Here is a 20,471-nt window from a genome sequence, read left to right as displayed (position 1 = left end):
CTCTTTATAACTTGCTTTAATATCACTTGTCATGAGCTGACACTTAACATTGTGATCATGCTATACTTATGCTTCCTTTGACTCGTTTTCCCTAGCTTTTTCTTTTCTTAAATTTGATGCGTAACGATTTAACTCGAAATTGATAGAATTGCACTCCCTTTGCTCATTTTTAACGACATTTTTTTTTTTTAATGCGGTTGAGACATTTCTATGACGATATTAAATAACACAATCGGTCAACATGATCAAGACACACAAGCACGAATTGCGACAGTGTATTTACTCAAATGTTCGCCTCCCACTCAAGAATATATCACCGATCATCACCCTCTGTCGCTTTAGATAATGTAGTAACAATTGATTGGTTGAATTCTATAATGTTATGACATTGGATTGGTTACTGATACAGCAAGAAAATGTTATACCTCAGTATACTTTAAGTAGAGTGCCAATCATGAGTGATGGGACTGATAGTACGACGTTCTCAATTGAATCTGTAAGTGTACTTAAGTCGTTTTTTAGTTGGTCTTATTAACAACTACGATCAAAACCTTGATGGATTATTTAACTTCAAGCGTCGTCCATTGCAGATTGGTAAGTGTATTTGAAGATAGCACATTCATTCTAGCCATGCAAACTCAACTACTATTTGCTGTCAAGTGCAAATCAAGATTATAGTCTTAAACTTACACAATATATTGTTCAGCACGTTGTTGTCTGATGGTCTAAACTTTCAGATAAGCTGACTGTTTTATAAACTCAAAAATTAGATAGCATCGAATCGGATTTTCGTACCCATTTCTCTTATTTTTGGGTTTCACTTGCAGCATCATTCTCTTTTCGAAAGAACACTACATTTTCCATGATAAGACCTCTCCTGCTTGTCGTTTTTCAATATATACCTTCTAGCAACCAAATAAAAACGAATCGCAACAGTGTCTCCTCATGTTAGCAGATTACATTCCACATCTTGACGCGATACGCGTAGTATTCTTGGCTCATGCCGGATTATATTTGTTGCGGGAATGCTCTACGGAGTACCACGTCGATCGCGAGACGGCGCTTGTTGTTTTTATCCGAGCTTCAGTAGCGGAGAAGAAGGAGACGAAGATGGTGTTCGTCGAAACGGGCCATGGACGAACCTTCTTCACGGGATTATTGCTTGGGCCATGTACCTCTTCCCATTTCGGTACTTGTCTTCACCAGAGACATGATCATCTCATATCCATGCAAACGAATACAGAAGGAGACTCGCTTGCGATGCTTCCTGGAAATTTCCGGAAATTCTGTCTCGATTTTGTTTTGTTCTGGAGAGTCTTGTTTTGAATGTTCACTGTTGGAAGTGACGGACGAGTGAAGAAACTGAACACTCGTTGTAACTTGTGAGTTTAGTTTTCACGTGAAATGGATTTGCTTGATCCTATATGCATTAGTAACAGCTGCATCAACACCTTAGCTCAGGTTTTGGAATTTCATCTGGAGAAGTTTGAATTCCAATCGGACTGTCGTGCAGATGATATGTACGAAGACAGTCAAAGAAAATAGCATATTCAGTCACATTCCGCAAGATAACTATGGAAACGACTCTAATTAGTATATGAGTATCGCCCGAGAATTAAAAAAGGAAATTATTATGGGCGGTAAATACGATATGAGTCCTAATTTTTTGGGTCGATTTCGTTGTTAAGAATTGATTATAAATGAACTTAATTTATGGATCTTAGGAAATAAAGGAATCAGTGAGAAACTGGATGCAGCTGGGCAGGTTTGCGTTAGTAGCAGAGACTGTTGAAGGTGAAAGTATGATATTGATGGTAAAAATAATCACTATTGTCAGGAGCTCACAAGAAATTAAAGATTTTAAAGGAAATATGTGCAGGACACAAATCAAAATTGCTAATGTGCAATTATCTGAAATTTCTTTGGAATTTTGCCCAAAGATATATACGAAATTTACTATATCTTGCCTTAATTGTGTATATACAAAATTAACTGTAATTGATACTGTATATAGCCGTAAATCAACTTTAAAAGTGAAGTCAAGTCAGTCGAGTCCACTTCTGCTTGAAGTTAAAAAGTAGTTTCTTGAGATTAGTTCAAACTTTTGAAACGAAGCTCGATAAAGCTTGAGTGTATTAGTAAGTGATACATAATGGAATTGACGTGAAGATCGAGTATCTACTTCATCCAACTCCATAACACTCCTAGGTAATGGGTTGGGGACCGACTCTCTGTTCCCAAGGTTAACTATGGAACCTGTGAATACGTCGAAAAAATGTGACATGGACGGACCAGGTTCTAATGTCCCGTATTATCGAAAGAGAAAAAGTAATGAAAGTGAAATACACAGAATATCCGACATCCCCTTTTTATCTTGGATTCTAGAAATATCTGATTCCACCAGAATTGGTACGAGAGATTAATGGTGTTGACAGATATTCAATCTGGGAGCGGCGGATGCTATGAAACTTTGTCGTGCAAGCGATAGTTCGTGCATGCCCCTCCAGCAGTCGTCGACTTTTCCAAGCCACGCTACTGTCCTGCTGGGGAGAGATTTGAACTTGGAAATCCTGCGTAGTTTCGCACGAACGTGCGGGCATCAGCCTCTTCCGAATCTTTCCCGATCTGACGCCTTCGACCCTCGCTTCAGTGGGCTCGCAAGAGGGTCGCGAGTTGCTGTAAGAAGTGGACAAAAGAAGTTAATCGTTGCTGCCGACTGTCTTGTCGTGGCAGGCCTCAGCTTCCACGAAATTTCAAGAACAGTACCCGAACTGAAAGTGACGATCCATCCTGCGACCTCCCTTCACTTCGCTTCACTTCGCTTTCCCGCTTCTCTCTTCCAAATCCCGTCATTCGAAAACCTTCTTGTGAACTTGGAATTCCGTTGCTTGGCGTACACCAGTACTTATTACTTACGAAAGATTAATTAGCATAGAGTTCGATCTCCTGTTTTCATCTTTCTAAAATCACCGAATTCGGCGCTTTAGTCGATTGTGAAATAGACAGTAAATCACTTCTGAGCATGCTCCAAAATACCCAACATAAGTTATTGGATAGACTTGTTTGATTAATCGATAAGCTCGACCATTTGCAAGAACGCATTATATCCTACAACCACGATGAGTTCCGGAGCATGCTTGCTGTAGCTTATTTTTTGATAAGTTAGTGAGATACATGACAAACCAAAAAATTGTCGCTATCCCTTTATCAAGCAACATTAATGATCTGACATGGACTTTCGTTTTCTTCGATTCTTGAATAACCTGCTTCACGTAGGACAGAAGCAACAACTTGGAAGTAAAAATACGAAAGCGCTTAATAAATGTTCGGTCCCAATTTAACCTCAATAAATGTTATTTAAGAAGAGCGTGGGCAGTTTTGTCTTCAGCAAAATTGAAATAAAAGAGAAGGAAGAAAAAAAAGGTGAGAAATCATCTTAAATCAATAGTGATCCGCAAGAGATAATATAGTCAATTCAACGTGATTATAGATGTTACTAGTAAAAAGTGAAAATGGGGCCCGCCTTTTCCTAACTTAAAATGGAAAGATAATTTCAATATGAAAAAAATCTTAAATGGGAAGGACGAATAAATAATTGGACCACAAGCTTCGGGGGAGAGAGAGAGACATAGAGGATTTATAAATGTAAGAAGAGAGGTACTGAAGAGTGCACCTTCATAGAATTCATGCAGCAGCTTCCCACAACCAACTCCAGCAACCCTGCACAGAAACGATAGGCCTAAAAGAAGAGCGACTAGCAATATCGAAGTTAACCGAGAAGCCGAAGAAAAACCACTTCTTCTTACCATCTTTGTTTCCATGGCGGCTCGAACCATGGCGAACCCGAGAGCATTAGTAGCGTCAGCAGCAGCATTAGCATGGTTTCTGTTGTTTACGAGTCTCATCATCTCTGGCCATGCTGCGCGTGCTGAAAGACCATTACTACATGATAAAGCGCTGGAGGTCCCTGTGGAGGACACGGCGAGACCGGGGTTCTTGGTTAGAGCTGTTAATTTCTTGTGGCAGATCGGGAAGTCCTCTTATGAGCCAGTTTGGCCTGTGAGTTCTGGTTCTCTTCTCTGTTCTTTGAAACTTCGATAATCTTTGTCGTGTCTTGATTTTAGAATGTAACATAACACGAGATGAAACATATTGACAGGAAATGGAGTTTGGATGGAAATTAGTGGTGGGATCGATAATCGGCTTCTTTGGCGCAGCACTGGGTAGTGTTGGGGGTGTTGGTGGCGGTGGAATATTCGTGCCGATGCTCACTTTGATCATCGGCTTCGACCCCAAGTCCTCTACTGCCATCTCCAAATGTCAGTATATCTATGCATTTTCCACTTTCTCCTACTTCTGAGCTTCAACAAGATGATCCATCCATTAGTATGCAATTTCCTACAATCATGTTATGAATGTCCTACATGTTCTGATTTTTTCAAACAAAGCTTTTCAACTTGGCATGGTTCATGAATGAGTTGAACATTTCTAGAAGTAAACGGGTGCAACAATTGGATGCGCAGACATGTATACGCATGAGTAGTTCGATAAGGATGCAAAAGCGAGCTGGTGTCTTGATACATACCATCTTACTAATGCATATCTTGTCACTATAAACCTACATAAGTACATACGTATATTGCGTACCTTACTCTTGAAAAAACTTCTCTTCTGAAAGGTATGATAATGGGAGCAGCGGGATCGACCGTCTACTACAATTTGAGACTCAGGCACCCGACGCTGGACATACCCCTCATAGATTACGACCTGGCTTTGCTCTTTCAGCCCATGCTCATGCTAGGAATCAGCATTGGAGTGGCCTTCAACGTCATGTTTGCCGATTGGATGGTCACGGTGCTGTTGATCATTCTCTTCATCGGTAATGATAGATCTTATGACAAATTCTAATGCATCTATCTAATCTTATGACAAATGCTAATACATCTAACTTCGGTGTGTGCATGCATGTTCTCATAAGTCACTCCTGAGGCTCAATTAATAAATGAATAATATGCACAAGAGGTCCTAGGAGAATCTGCTTCCAGCTTTGGCTACCATGCTTATCTTCTAGGATATACTAAAGCAATGCATCGTTCTGGAAATAACCAGATGATATTTACACGTTCATTCTAGAAATGTATTCAGAGCAATTCAAATCGCAGGTACTTCAACGAAGGCATTATTTAAAGGCATTGATACATGGAAGAAGGAGACGCTAATGAGAAAGGCAAGTTTCTGTGCTTCCTTTATTGTAAAAAGCCCCAATCATCTACATTGGACAAAGATTTTGAGATTCTTCGTGATTTTCAGGAACAAGCCAAGCTGATGGAAGAAGAAGCAAAGCAATATGGTGAGTTGATATGATCTGTTCCAAACATAAACATTAGTTCCAAAAATAAAACTTAATCACCAAAACGTATCTACATCCTGGACGTACAGGATCTCTTTATAAGTCACTCGTTCTAGAAACAAAAATTAAACCTTTCATTCTGAGGAAAGATGAAGGCTATTTAGGAATTAACTAGAGAATGTGCTGTGCTACCTCTTAAATCGCAGAAGGTTCCAAGGAAGACTACAAGCCCCTGCCCAGTGGCCCAGCTGCCTCACGTGATGAAAAGGTAATTCAAGTTCTCCGTCTTCCTACAGCTTTACATTATCTCTGTAATCTCAAGCCGTATAATGATTTCCATAAATGCTGTACCATCCTTCCCCGTCTTTGGCAGGTCTCCCTCGCAAAGAACATCTACTGGAAAGAGTTGTCCTTGCTTCTTTTCATATGGGTAGCTTTCCTAGCTGTGCAGATCGTTAAGGTAATTAACTTCTCCATGAAATACTTTTAGATTAAATAATCTAATTTTCTTATTTCAGAATTTCCACCTATTCGACTGGATTTTTTTCTTTTTTCTTTAAAGAAATAGCAACTGTTGATTAAATATTCACCAAATCCAAAACGAGTGTCTAAATCATGTGGTTTGTAAGATTTACTTCCGCAAACTTCATTCTTTAGTCTACCTGCTCTGACTTAAACCCTTCTTGTGTGCACATTACCATGAGATTCTCTCTCCTGTGCTGAATATATTATTTTTCAATGCGCCTTGCAGACATACACAAAGACCTGCTCAGTCAAGTATTGGATTCTGAACTCTTTACAGGTAAGGGGAATAATCAGGCGCAGACCTCTATCAGTTGTTGCCATTTTCATCTGAGGAAGCTTAACTGCACATCATAGATTCGCATGTATGAATTCTACACTATCTTTATGGATAATGTGGAATGTGATCACCAAACTATATGAGAGGAAGGTATAGAAATTTCATGCAAAAATCAGTGGGAGCAAATTGTTCTTAAACAACCATTTTCAGTAACCTGTAATCTGTAGCGTATGCTGATGTGCTCAAAGTTATAAACAAACCACCCTCTGATAAGTAAGTAAGAAAAAAGATGCTGAAAGTTCTGATTTAGTAAAAGGGCTTTGACATGCATTTCCTAGGATTTGAAAGAATCGCTCGTTTAATCGCCCAAAAATAGATCAGAAAAACCCTTTATACACCTTGTAAATAAAAAAGAAGTCCATCAAACATGTACATACACTATATGAAAATCGCCACTGCTGTCTATATTCTTCATCTAGGATAAGATTTCTCTTTAGGAAGACGTGTGATAACAACGATCTTAGCAAACCAAAGTAGGATTGCCTAATAGTTTCGAAGATTTAGCCATAGAGACCACAATGAATCTCGATGGTCAGAAACAAAGCGGGGCATCATCATTTATACAAGCAAAGAGTAATTTCACAAGTAAATCCTTGAAGCGGGTGAAAGAAAGTCTCAAGTGGAGTTACGAGCAAACATCAAGCATATTGTGGAGCCTGATCTCATTGTAGATGACTTAGGATACCCATTTGTCCTCACGTTGAATTTCGAAAGCAGAGAACATGTGCATAAGTGAATACCTTATCCTCACAAAGTTCAGACCAGTTCAGACACTGTAGTTACTGTTTTGTAGGTACCAATTGCATGCTCCGTCACACTCTTTGAAGCAATAGCCTTATACAGAGGGACGAGAGTGATTGCATCCAAAGGAAAGGAGATTACGAATTGGAAACTCCACCAGATACTTCTTTACTGTTCCTGTGGTATTATTGCTGGTATGGTGGGTGGTCTGCTAGGCCTCGGAGGCGGCTTCATCCTGGGACCTCTTTTCCTTGAATTGGGAATCCCTCCTCAGGTAATTAATCTTCCCCAGCTAATCTTTGCTCAAGATAAAAGCAGGAAAGGCCAATCCAAGTGTGTAATGCGTCCACAAGTAGACAGGAAAAAAGGCAGGCTGCCATTGTCCAGTCTTCACTTAAATTTGGTTCATGCATAAGAACCAGACTGAGCCATGTTTTTTGAACTGTTATTAAAGTGTGACATCAACCTTTGTAACGGCACCAGAATTGATAGTTAACACCCTTTGCAGGTAGCAAGCGCCACATCAACCTTTGCAATGACATTCTCGTCTTCGATGTCAGTCGTTCAGTATTATATCCTAAAGAGGTTTCCAGTTCCATTCGGTAAGTGATGGAAATGTAAAAACATAATTTGGGGTACCACAATCGTAGTTTGAGGTTGGGATGTCACATGGCAGTGAAGATTAAATATGATAGATGCTTTTCTTCAACGGCAAATACAAAATCTAGCCCTTCTTTCTATTTTGCTCGATTGGAAATGAAAAATTATCTCATTTAGCTTGTTCTATCGCAGCTTCATATTTTGTTTTAGTTGCAACTGTTGCGGCCATCGTCGGCCAGCATGTGGTGAGAAAGATCATCGCAATCCTTGGCAGGACATCGATAATCATCTTCATACTGGCTTTGACCATTTTCGTGAGCGCGATCAGTTTAGGTATGATGCTAATCCTCCAAACATTTGTGCACACTGAGCATGACTTACAGAAGAAGATGAGAAACTAATATCTTTTTACGACTGCAGGTGGAGTAGGCATCTCCAACATGGTTGAGAAGCTGAGAATCAGGAATACATGGGTTTCGAAAGCCTCTGCTATGAATCTTAAGTGCTCTGCGCAGATCACCATTTGGGCTAGCTGCGAAACCTGTTCGCCGACGCCTCTGAATGTCTGTCAAATTTGTTTTCAACTATAGGTAATGTCTTCATTGGTGGATCCACTGTCCACTACATGGTGTCTCCTGAAACCTATACAGTTGGAGCTTCATCATGTTTTTTGAACCTTCCTGTTTGTTTAGCTTGCCTCAGCTGTATTTGCTTGATGAGCCTCAATTCAAACATTGATGTAATAGCTGTTCTATGGAATAAGATAAATTTTCAGTTCTTTGCATATCACGAGCTCTTCATACTTTCAGCTCTTTATATCGAAAGGGATTGGTCTATTACCCCCGCATATCTATGTACTTTTATCATCCATGAAAACGAAATTAATAGGTAGATTTGCGGCCCCGCATCGAGCGTGTAAGAACCAATTTGGTTCGATTTTCGGATGCTACCAGCCCGATTGCTCAACCCTAGTTAAAAGGCTAAATGACTATATAAATGTGAGGAGGTTTGTTGTTGCTATAAAATGAAATGAAAAACAATCACGTTTCGAGTTTTGAATCAAATCAGAGTCTATTTTTTTATGGATGAACAGTCATAATGACACGTGGAGGCCCACGCCACGCCAAGACCAACACCAGCCTCCACATAATGCACCTGTCCTCTCCAGCCTCCGACACGTCGACCATATGCGCCACGTGGCGCGATGCTGACTCAGGCATTTCGGACAAGGCTCCAGCCAGTCATGCAAACGTGGGCTCCTCTCTCTCTATCTACACCGACCTCGGACCCTCATCCTCCCCTTTCGATCTCTCACGGAATATAAATGTGAAGTCTCTCGGAGACGCAGGTGCAGAAGATGAACATTGCGGTAGCCATTAGGTCAGCGAGAAGTTACCACCGCCACAGCCGCCACCACTCTCTGAGCTTGTTCTCTCCGCCTGCGAAACCGCCACGCCTCGGCCGGAGAACCCCTGGAGCTGTCTCGTTCAGGAACTCGGCGACTCAGAGCAGCAGACAGCAGGAGAGTGAAGACGACAGCAGCAGCAGCAACAACAACAGCAACGACATGGATAAAAGGAAGGAAGAAGAAGACGACAATCCCACAGTGATCAAAACCGGGTAAAAAATGGTTATATCTACATGGTCGATAAGTTCGAACATTGCAAGAATTGACACGGATCGAACTGATTAACATCTTAGTATATGCTCAGTAGAAGTTTTCGTGATGGTGTTAACTAACATGGGATCACCTGAATTTGATACTTGAATGTTGTGGGTGGTCAAGGGACGTGATGGCGCATTCGTTTGGGGAAGGGTACTCGACGAGGAGTGACGAGGAAGGGTTCGGGGGGATATATGGAGGCAACGACTCTTGCAAGGTCAGGAAGGCCAAGGACATCGACGAGGATCACCCTGGTGAGTCCCCACTGGTTGTTATTACGTACGTTTCTCAAATTCGTACATTTTCCAACAAATTCAATCTTGGAATGACGTTGGCTCTTGCTCAAGTTACATCGGCTACTAACGATTTCAATGATCCTTTCTTTCTGGTCCTGATTCTGTGTTGGCTGGGAAAGAGTACGACAAGTCGCAGGGAAGTGAAGTGAAAGAGAAGGAGAAGGCGCGACATCAGCACACCGTCGACTCGTGAATCTCGCAAGCAGAAGATGCAAGCTCTAGCCTTTCAGCTTACTATAAATGAATCTGTGAACATGTTGAACCAAATGTTGTTTTGTTGCTAGTAAGGTTTAGTGTTTTGTTGCTGGGAATCTCTTCAGGTTCTCCTGACTCTGATACTTCTGGCATCTCCGTCTCTTCCTCGGCGTTATGTTTAAAAGCAGCTCCTAATTTAGGCAGTGATTTGGTCGATGGATGGTGACAAAGCACTCGGTCCAGATGGGTTGTCAGCTCATTTCTTCACCGCAGCTTTTTCTGTGATAGGAGATGATTATCGGGCAAGCTTGTTATCCGAACTTTTTGAACTCCTTGAAAATGCTGGAGAAGAATTAATGGCGTGGCGATTCCACCTGTGTCTAGAATCGCAAACGTTAGGCCCATCTATTGTGGTAATATTACATACTAATGCATTGCCATACTGCCTTCTTTTATAAAGCCTGAACCAATTCCCCTGGATGTATGATCGAGTCCGATTAGGACCCAGGGCAAGCGCGCAGGGTCCCGCGCAAGTGCGCCGGGGTCGGCGACATGAGCCTGGTTGTCCGGTCACGTTTCAGTTGTACCACGTTTTCATAAAATTAAATTATTATGTGGTGACAACTCACACAAGTTCCGGACAGATCGATGTGCAAATTACCTCGGACCCGGTCTGAATGTTTTGGAAGCGATGAGCACTTCAACGAGAGGTCGAATCGACGGCGCGAGATGAACTTGGTATAGCTTTTTCCACAGCAGCAGTGACGTCGCAACCTTTATATAAGTGTTTGACAAACATCTCAACGGCTGGATCCTCTTCGGGTCGACCGCGGCTTTTAGCAATTTTTTGAAGATATATCTCATCAGAACTTTGATGAGCCACGAGTTTTTAATGTCTTATACTTTTACAGCATAACATAGCTACTGTCTAATCACAATTATATCGAAGGGACGTTTATTATCACCCTTCCTAAGTGGGCCAAGCAAATTTGGATTCAATCCTTGCGCCTCGCTGTACGGGCATTTGGAGATGTTCCCTAGTGATTGTTTCTACGGAATCAAGGAGACTCTTATACTTTGCTTATTGCAACTCTTTTGCTACTTTTGACTTGATTGGCGCATTGTCATTACTTGAAAAACGATGCTGAAATGAAGTAAATTATAATCCTTTCAGGTCAATATATCCTAAGCATGATTTGACAAAAACTTTGGCCCCAATGCTCATGTCTTCAGTTTCAGTCTAGGTCAGGTGCAAATTGAGGAGGAAAAACCAGAAAATATAAAGAAAAATGATATAAATGATTTCTAAATTTTGGTCAAATATATAATATAATCGATAAATTTTATTCAATGCCGTCCATGAATTTTAATTCAATATTCAATATAACCTATGAATTTTTAAATTATTCAATATAATCTCTAAAATTTCGATACATGTTTAATTTAGTTCTTAAGTTATATGAACATATTATTATTACCTTTACCAAAAAGAAAAAAAAACATATTAAATATTATCTGGGCCTCTCCCTCTCGTGAATCAGTGCGTAGTGACGTTAATGTGAGTGTGGTGGAATTAATTAAAGAGATCAAAAAAATAAAAATAAAATATATATATATATATATATATATATATATATATTAAGATCACTTCATATAGTTCATAAATTATATTAAACATCTACAGAAAGCTCAGGATCATAGTAATCATATCAACAAATTAAAAGTTTATGAAATAAGTTATAAAAGTTCAAGCAATGATTGTATCTGTATCCGCGAAAATCCGAAATTTCGGATTTCTGGTTTTCGCCGTTCCACCAGCCCCGACCATGGCAGCTCCGTATTATTATTATTGATCCTTCTCCTCACCTTTTTTCTCTTTCCGTTTGTCCCCATCCCCATCATTCCATCACCTTCTCCCCCATTCTTCCATCTCCATTCCCATGGATTCCTGACAGAAGACAGAGAAAGAAGAGAGAGAAAAGCCTCTCTCTCTCTCTCTCGTCGGCATTCCCTCCGGCCATGGTGCACAACGCCTACGACTCCTTCGAGCTCCTCTCCGACTGCCCCGCCAGGATCGAGGCCGTCGAGTCCTCCGCCTCCAAGATCCTCCTCGGCTGCTCCGACGGCTCCCTCCGCATCTACGGCCCCGATCCCTCCTCCTCCTCCTCTTCCTCTCCGCCGCCGCCCTCCGACCGGTCCTCCCCGCCCTCCTCCTCCGACTCCCGCGCCGAGCTCCGGAAGGAGCCGTACGCGCTGCACCGCCATGTCGCCGGATTCACCAAGCGGCCCTTCCTGTACATGGAGGCGCTGGCGTCTCGGGAGCTGCTCCTGACGCTATCCGAGTCCATCGCCTTCCACCGGCTCCCCAATCTGGAGACCGTCGCCGTCCTCACCAAGGCCAGGGGCGCCAATGTGTGCTCCTGGGACGAGAGGAGAGGCTACCTCTGCTTCGCCAGGCAGAAGAGGGTCTCTATTTTCCGCCACGATGGTAAATTCCAATCCGTTTCCCCATTTCTCGTTGCTCTTTTACGTTCCCAATTTTAAGTGTCGGTCGATGGATTGGTTACTCTCGAATCTATTGATGATTCGGAATTGCTGTTGTCGAACGAGAGTTTCGGTATTTATGATCGCGCTCCAGTAGTGGAGAAAGTGTGGTTGTGAGTTTACATTCAGTATTTCTGTGACTAGATTGACTTCTTTGGAAAAGTTTGTCTCTTTACTCGTAGAGATTGATAAGTGGCTGAAAGACTGTTGCTTGATTGATTCGGAGAAAGAATTCTGAAGCTTTGTGGAACTGTGGCTGTGTCTTCATCTATTCTGGTGGTGATTTTGATAGTTCGATATGATGTAGGGGGAAGGGGCTTTGTGGAGGTGAAAGAGTTTGGGGTGCCCGATACTGTGAAGTCGATGTCGTGGTGCGGTGAGAACATATGTTTGGGAATCAGGAGAGAGTACGTGATCATGAATGCTACGAATGGCGCATTGTCCGAGGTGTTTCCTTGTGGGAGGCTAGCGCCACCTCTGGTGGTGCCCCTTCCTTCTGGGGAACTCATCCTTGGGAAGGTACTTTGTTCCTTAGACCTTTACGATTCACTGTTTTAGATCTCGCTTATTCTGAAGGCTTATTTACATTTAGACCTAGGATGCTTCTTAAGATGGAGTCACAATGTGTTCTGATTAAGAATGAGGACTGCAGGCTGGTCGTTTGATGGTTTAATGTGCAATCCTTGGACGTCCAACTAGGAACTGGTCTTGGTTATTTTGTGTAGCTCGTCATTTATTCTATTGACAGAGTTTGACTTGAATGGCCCTTTTTTAATGGCCATATGTCCGCTATAGTGCTCGACACGAATGGCAATCTTTAATGGCCAGGTCATGGTTATGTATCTAATGTACCGTGTTTGGGAGTGGAAGTATTCCAGGAAATATGAACTCTATGTGCTGTGTGGCCAGTACAATCAATATGCTTCTTGTGTGGTTTGAATGCATTGTGTAGCTGAAATACTGACTTCCTGAGACTATAAAGGTGTATGTCTTGATGCGAATATATTCTATTGAGGCGTCATCCAAGTTAGCAAGGTCCTCAACAACGACAATAATAGTAACAATAATATACTGTCAGAGTCTTATTCTCCTATGTGAGTCGGCTTAAGGAATTTTTTGATACCGTTATGCCCTATGACATATCAGATCCTTTATAAGATCAAATAGTCAAGATATTTCTTTTTAATTTTTATCTTCTCCCAAGGTCCCTTAAGTTTTCCCCTACCCCTTCCATCCTATAATCACATGTTCCCACTGGAGCAATTTGTGGCCATTGTTTTTGTACCACTTGTCCAAGAAAACCACCTCAAAAGCAAAGGCCCTCAAGTGTAAGTATTTCCTCAAGTGGTTGAGGTCTGATAGAACTTTTTTTAGATTCCACCGTAGCTTTAATACGAACATGTTAAGCAGTTATGATATCCCTAAGAGCATTTAATCCCTATGCATCAACTGTTACAGCATTACTGAAGTCAGATATTGTAAGAAGTGCTTACCCTGTATTTGGCTGTGAGAGGCTATGTCATTTTGCCGAGGCAATACTTCAGACATTTGCTTAGTGCTGTGCAGAATCTTATATCAGCAGAGAATATTTTTGCTTTAAAAGAAAAATCTTTGCAACTGGGCCTAGCTGCAGGATTTGGCTTGAAGAACAAATATGAATATTATCATGTATCTGAAACAGAGGATTTTTTCTCCATTGCCGAGGACCTTAGAACTTAGCAGAAGCTGACTAAAGAAAAATGAGGAAAATGTAAATCCTGTTGGTGAACTAAATTGTCAGTATCTAGGTGTTTCCTGTATCCTGAGGATGAAATCCAATTTATATTTTCTTCGGGTGCGCACAGAATATACTTGAATTTGTTTGCCATTCCGTGTGATGCATTTAACTTGAGATATCCCAACGAACTTTGTGGCCAAGTTGTTTTGAGTAATCTAGACCAATCCTTCTCTGGATTATATGATGGTATTTTGATATGCTTCCATGAGTTTCTGCCATATTTAGGATAATATTGGAGTTTTCGTGGACCAAACTGGGAAGCTACTACCAGAAGGTAGGATAATTTGGTCAGAGGCTCCTCAAAAAGTTGTCATTCAGAAGCCATATGTAATAGGTTTATTACCAAGATATGTTGAGGTAAGCTGATAATTGTCTTACCAGTTTATTTCTCTGTTCATTCTTTTTGCATGCTAAGCTTCTTCTTGTCATGTTCTTCATGTTGGTGTACTTCAGATTCGCTCTCTTCGAGTTCCATACCCATTGATTCAGACTGTTGTTCTCCGTAATGTTCGTCATCTTGCCCAAAGTAGCAGTTCATTAGTTGTTGCCCAAGATAATTCCGTCTATGGGCTCTTTCCTGTTCCTATTGGTGCACAGGTACTCATGGGGCATCATAATGAAATTTGATTGTTTTTAGGACGAACTCTTTGTATCTTCTTACGTATTTTCCTTATGTTATGCTTTTTTTCTGAATTTGTGTGCTTAATGCAGATTGTGCAGTTAACGGCGTCTGGCAATTTTGAGGAAGCCTTGGCCTTGTGCAAGATGCTTCCACCAGAAGATTCAAACCTTCGAACTGCAAAAGAGGGGTCGATTCATATAAGGTAGATTTCCTTGACAATCTTTACCCGTGATAATAACAAAGTAACTTATTGCCCTTCCCATCAAATTTTCCATGGAAGGAGATTAAGTAAATTACCTCACCTTGTGCCCATGTATCTCGGGGACATTATTGCTCCAAAACTTCGTCCAAAAGTGAAGCCTATTGCGGAAGTGATTTTCGTCCCTACATTGACTATCTTCTTGCAGTAAATTGCTCATCACACCACTGATCTTCCCGAACCTGTTACAGATATGCACACTATCTTTTTGAAAATGGAAGCTATGAGGAGGCAATGGAACATTTCTTGGCTTCTCAAGTGGATATAACTTATGTGCTTTCTCTATATCCGTCAATAATTCTTCCAAAAACGGCTTTGGCTCCTGAGCCAGAGAAATTGGTGGACATTTCTTGGGACACTTCATACCTATCTAGAGCTTCCTCTGGTGTGTCAGATGATATGGAATCGTCCCCCCCACCACATTCGCAGGAGTTCGATGAGCATTCAGCACTCGAGTCCAAAAAAATGAGCCATAACACTCTCATGGCTCTTATCAAATTTTTGCAGAAGAAGAGACACAGTATAATAGAGAAGGCCACAACTGAGGGCACAGAAGAGGTGGTTTTAGATGCTGTTGGTGATAGTGTCCCCTCATACAATATCAGTCGATTTAAAAGGACTAACAAGGTACTTGCATTACCTGAACGTCCTCATATATTGGCCTAATTCTGATGATACGTGGATTTGTTAAATTTTATGTCAGCCAAGACTATGGCCAAATGAAGTTAATTTGACGTTAGCTCTATGCCTAAATTATGCTTTAAGAAATATCTGAAATTTGGTACATTTGTTGAACCCAATAGTTGAGGGAGACTGGGATTGCACATGTTTGCGGTTATTGTAAGCAAGGGCATCTTATAGCACATTATTCAATTTTTACTTGCCAGGTATAACAAATTAAAAGAAATTATGCTCCTCTAGAACTGAGGTTCTGGTCATACATAACCTTCATTTCCCAGTGTATAATTTTCTTCAAATCAGGTAACTGTAGAAAGAAACTGGCTAAAAGATCTGTTGTGCTACTAGTGACAATTTCTTTTAGTAAATTCAGTCATTCTACTCTATCACTTTATTTTCTAGTTAATCGAGTGCAATGAATGTAATGCACAGATGCTTGAAGTTGAGCACACTAATATTACTGCCTGCATGTTTCTGAAATTTTTCTGTGCTAAAGTTGGGTGATTGATTATGAATTAAATGCTTTTTGTTGGGTCCATGGTTTGTCACGTTGGAATGTCGGTTTAATTATTCAAGGTGCACTCGGTACCTACCGTCATGCAGTGTTATGCAATGCGTTCAAAATGCAATTACAGAAAGTTTACAGTTCAGAATCCTTGCTTATGTGTCAACATCAATATACTTGACCAGACACATTGCAATATAAAGGCGATGGCATGGATGATTTTCCATGGGGACATGACATACTAATTGAATTAAGGCTGTCTTCTCTTGTGTCATTGGATTTTATATCATTGTAGTTTCATGTCTAGTTTTGCTTTTGTTCCTCAGGGACGGGCCAGCATCGCCATTAGTTCAGTTGCAAGGGACATGGCAACTATATTGGACACAGTACTACTCCAGGCCTTGCTTCTCACTGGACAGTCTTCTGCTGCTGTTGAATTACTGAAAGGCCTTAACTACTGTGATGTGAAAATATGTGAGGAGATTCTTCAGAACAGTAATAATTATACAGCTTTGCTCGAGCTTTACAAAAGCAGTGCGATGCATCATGAAGCTCTAAAGCTTCTTCATCACTTAGTGGAGGAGTCAAAATCAAATGAATCAAAATCTGTTGCGGCTCAAAAGTTCAAGCCAGAGATGATAATTGAATATCTCAAGGTATGTTATTTGGTGCTTGTGACATGGTTGTGACATTCAGTGAACTTGAGGTCTTTCGTGATCTGCTATGATCACCACAAGCTGTGATTTCTATCATAACAAAGGGGGTTATAATCTTTCAAGTTTGACCATCGATTGGTTATCTTGTGCAGCCTCTCTGTGGATCTGACCCTATGCTTGTCTTGGAGTTTGCAATGCTTGTTCTTGAAAGCTGTCCAACGCAAACTATCGAGCTCTTTTTGTCTGGGAATATTCCAGCAGATTTGGTCAACTCTTATTTGAAGCAGCATGCACCAAACATGCAGGCCACATACTTGGAACTTATGCTTGCCATGAACGAGAATGGAATCTCAGGAAATTTGCAAAATGAAATGGTGAAAATCTTTTGCATTTTTTAATTATTGTGGGTAAACTATAATTATGCCTTAGATGCCATTATCAACATTTTTATGGCACGGTTCTTGTTATGTTAAAATGGTACTTTTTTCCTTGGAGTCATACTGTTTCCATTTAAAAACGAAGACTTAGCCGTTTCTATTGTCGGCTTCTGTTGCCAATCATTAAATATTTTAGAATAATTGTTTGCATTCTATTCTAACCCACTTTAATCAAGACGGCTCTTTAAATTGATGCAGGTGCAAATCTATCTGGGTGAGGTCCTTGAATGGTATGGAGATCTTAGTGCTCAACAGAAATGGGATGAGAAAGTCTATACTCCAACAAGGAAGAAGTTGTTGTCTGCATTAGAAAGTATCTCGGGTTACAGTCCAGAGACTCTGTTGAAACGTCTTCCAACAGATGCCTTGTATGAAGAGCGCGCAATTTTATTGGGGAAAATGAACCAACATGAGCTCGCCTTGTCTCTCTATGTTCATAAGGTACTTTTAACAAGGGAGATTGTATTTTCATCCTCTTACGTTGTTATCAAGTGAGGTGCCACGTAAATTGACTTGATCGTAATTAATATATCATGAGTTATGTAGTTGCTTTGCTCAACTAAGAATTAGCATTTTTGCACTTCATTCAAAATCGTGGAACCTACAGCTTTGCTTGAAGCCTAATGTGAGATTTAACCTATGGAACTGTTGTAATTCATCCTTATCTTCTCAAGTTTTGCAATCAAACCAATGCCATTTTTATTGTTCCAAATTCACTCCAATCTTAGTTTTCTCATTGATATCAACATCTTTGGTTACCTGCACACCAGTTAAACAGTAAGTGCACAGTTTCTCATGGGAATTTATCCAGGAGTCCATTAACTTGAGAGTATGTAGAAGGCCCTGAGACTCATTACTTTATTTAAGCTGGGTTTTTTAGCATTCACTTGTATCTATATTAAGCTACAAATATCTGAGTTCTCCAAAAGTTTCTTTACTTATAGAAAGGAGATCCTACCATGGAGGAGTAGCACTAAAAACGTAGTTGAGTTGGCATAACAGTGCGAGCAAGGTAATTTATTGATGGCTGATGGAAGATTAGATAACTCTTTTGGCTATAAAAGATATGCAACTCATAATATTGGTTTTAACAAACTTCAACAATATGTTTTTATATTACTTACTTACTTACCAAAAAAAAAAAAAACAATTATGTTTTGTTCGCAATGACAAATTCTCTGCCATAAAATGTAAATGAATCTCATTAACTTTGTCTTTTGACAGACAACAAACTTGTATATGTTTTGTTCATCGGTTGGGTGTTATTGAATTTGACTGCTCATGAATATCAAGAGAAAAAAAATATGGTTGAGAAATATGGTGTTCGGCCAAGATCGAGGCTGGTCTTGTTGCTATTCTCATTGTTTCTGTGTGTCATCTCCCATAGTTGGTTTCTCTCATCATAATCTTGTGGGCTACTGGTTGGCTGCAATGCTAAAGTTAGTAGCAGGTGGCGGTAGCTCTCCTCAAGTTCCAGACTGTTATCTCCCATAATTGGTTTTTCTTATCCTAATCTTATGGGCTATGGTTTCCTGATCTTTATCATGAAGCTTACCAATGGCGTGCATTGTTTATGAAGTGCTTATTTCATGAACGTCATGATCTTTGTTTAATTATTTCATGCCCTGTAGATATTTGGAGTGCTAATTATTTCTCTGCCCTTTTCATAGCTTCATGTGGCTGATCTGGCACTGTCTTATTGTGATCGTGTATACAAAAGTATGGTTCATCAGCCATCTGCAAAATCTCCGGGCAGTATATATCTTACCCTTATGCAAATATACCTGAATCCTCGAAGAACAACAAGAGATTTCGAAAAGCGCATCAACAATATAGTATCATCTCAAAGTCCCAGCGTTCCAAAGCTTGGTCATACGGCTTCTATTAGGTCCAAGGGAAGTCGAACCTCTAAAAAAATTGCTGCAATAGAGGGTGCGGAAGATATGAGAGTAAGTCCCAGCAATACTGACAGTGGCAGGAGTGATGGTGATGCAGATGAGTCTAGTGAAGAAGGAGCTTCCACTATAATGCTTGATGAGGTCCTCGATCTGTTGAGCAAAAGGTGGGATAGAATCAATGGAGGACAGGCCCTTAGACTCTTACCAAGAGAAACTAAGCTGCAGGTATATAGTTAGCTAAAGCAGGAATCAGACATCAGTAGTTTCTATGCTCGAGTATTTCTCCTCTAGAATCATCTTGCCTATGTTTCAAGCTCTCATAGCAGATGTATTCCTCTTTGTGCAGAATTTGCTTCCATTTCTCGGTCCCCTTATTAGGAAGTCCAGTGAAGCATCCAGGAACTACTCGGTGATTAAGAGTTTGAGGCAGAGTGAAAACCTTCAGGTGCATTTTTATCCAACCTTGTATCGCTGGATTCTTTTGGCATTTATCTTTTGATTTTACATTTTAAGAGTAAACTATCATTCTTCTCTGTGAAAAAGGTCCTGCTTCACAATCTTACATGGATTATTGTCTTTCATTTTTCTTTTTACATTCGTCCTTTTCTATTTTTCCTCATTAGCACATCTCTGCTAATATGTTGGAAAGGAATATGATGAAGTGCTTGCTCAATGCACCATGTCCCTTTGGGCTAAGATTAACTTGCTGTTGGAAACAGGTGAAAGATGAACTTTACACCCAAAGGAAAGCGGTCGTGAAGATAACCGGCGATAGTATGTGCTCTCTTTGCAACAAAAAGATAGGGACGAGTGTATTTGCAGTGTATCCAAATGGAAAGACGCTCGTTCATTTCGTTTGCTTTAGGGACTCTCAGAACATGAAAGCCGTAACTAAGGGCTCACCCTTAAGGAAGCGATGATTTTCTTGTTCCGCATGCAATGTTGGGAGTTCCATTGTTGTCAGGCAGCTGAATCGCTGAGGATCACGTTGCGACTCCACTTCACTGGGAAATGATTGTTACTTGTATGTATCGGGCATCGATTTTGCTGTAGAGAATCGCAAGATGGAAAGGAGCGGCAATGAGACGGTGCCCCGACGATTTTGGTCCTCCTCTAGGGGACCTTTTTGTAGATGGGATTGTATATTGTTTGCTTGTGATGTCTCTTTTCTCTTTTTGCCCCTCTTTTGCTGGTGGGTGTTTTTGTCATAGTTTCATTCCCTTGCGCCGATGCGAATGTGGAATTTTTGAAGGGTTTTTGAGGTTCTATGTTTTGATTGAAACTTGACTTGTAAGTAAAGAAATGTTACCAAGAACAAGAAACATATGTTCATCATATATCTATTGAGTTCTCTGAAAGATCTAATGTGATTAATTTCCGTCAAGAAA

At 40.6% G+C, this 20,471-nt stretch overlaps 2 protein-coding genes and 1 non-coding gene across 3 annotated transcripts; all 3 read left to right on the top strand.

The window, feature by feature from the left end:
* Positions 1-3,622: 3,622 nt before the first annotated feature.
* Positions 3,623-8,337, top strand: LOC104456870. The gene is made up of 12 exons (XR_005545320.1): positions 3,623-4,059; positions 4,160-4,319; positions 4,679-4,879; positions 5,163-5,227; positions 5,311-5,350; positions 5,557-5,618; positions 5,724-5,810; positions 6,102-6,152; positions 7,006-7,227; positions 7,462-7,555; positions 7,746-7,886; positions 7,974-8,337. It is a non-coding gene; the product is annotated as a sulfite exporter TauE/SafE family protein 3 (transcript).
* Positions 8,338-8,910: 573 nt separating this feature from the next.
* Positions 8,911-9,923, top strand: LOC120287064. The gene is made up of 3 exons (XM_039299735.1): positions 8,911-9,173; positions 9,340-9,470; positions 9,632-9,923. Exons 1-3 carry the CDS (start codon positions 8,911-8,913, stop codon positions 9,703-9,705), a joined length of 468 nt encoding a protein of 155 aa, XP_039155669.1. The 3' UTR covers positions 9,706-9,923.
* Positions 9,924-11,589: 1,666 nt separating this feature from the next.
* Positions 11,590-20,441, top strand: LOC104456872 (vacuolar sorting protein 39). Its single transcript, XM_010071753.3, has 12 exons — positions 11,590-12,195; positions 12,559-12,770; positions 14,254-14,385; positions 14,482-14,625; positions 14,740-14,852; positions 15,101-15,536; positions 16,419-16,748; positions 16,901-17,122; positions 17,384-17,626; positions 18,856-19,308; positions 19,430-19,528; positions 19,803-20,441. The coding sequence occupies exons 1-12, from the start codon at positions 11,727-11,729 to the stop codon at positions 20,001-20,003; spliced, it is 3,054 nt and encodes a 1,017-aa protein (XP_010070055.2). The 5' UTR covers positions 11,590-11,726; the 3' UTR covers positions 20,004-20,441.
* The last annotated feature ends 30 nt before the right edge of the window (positions 20,442-20,471 follow it).

This window comes from Eucalyptus grandis, chromosome 8 (genome assembly GCF_016545825.1).
Source record: "Eucalyptus grandis isolate ANBG69807.140 chromosome 8, ASM1654582v1, whole genome shotgun sequence".
Classification (NCBI taxonomy): Eukaryota; Viridiplantae; Streptophyta; class Magnoliopsida; order Myrtales; family Myrtaceae; genus Eucalyptus; species Eucalyptus grandis.
The sequence above is the reverse complement of the archived record's forward strand: the minus strand, read 5'-3'. Positions and strand labels throughout refer to the sequence as shown.

Coding starts and splice junctions, on each gene's coding strand:
- LOC120287064 (XM_039299735.1), top strand. CDS start 8,911: ATGAACATTGCGGTAGCCATTAGGTCAGCGAGAAGTTACCACCGCCAC. Junction 9,174..9,339: donor CCCACAGTGATCAAAACCGG/GTAAAAAATGGT, acceptor TGGGTGGTCAAG/GGACGTGATGGCGCATTCGT. Junction 9,471..9,631: donor CATCGACGAGGATCACCCTG/GTGAGTCCCCAC, acceptor TGGCTGGGAAAG/AGTACGACAAGTCGCAGGGA.
- LOC104456872 (XM_010071753.3), top strand. CDS start 11,727: ATGGTGCACAACGCCTACGACTCCTTCGAGCTCCTCTCCGACTGCCCC. Junction 14,386..14,481: donor TATTACCAAGATATGTTGAG/GTAAGCTGATAA, acceptor GGTGTACTTCAG/ATTCGCTCTCTTCGAGTTCC. Junction 14,853..15,100: donor GAGGGGTCGATTCATATAAG/GTAGATTTCCTT, acceptor AACCTGTTACAG/ATATGCACACTATCTTTTTG.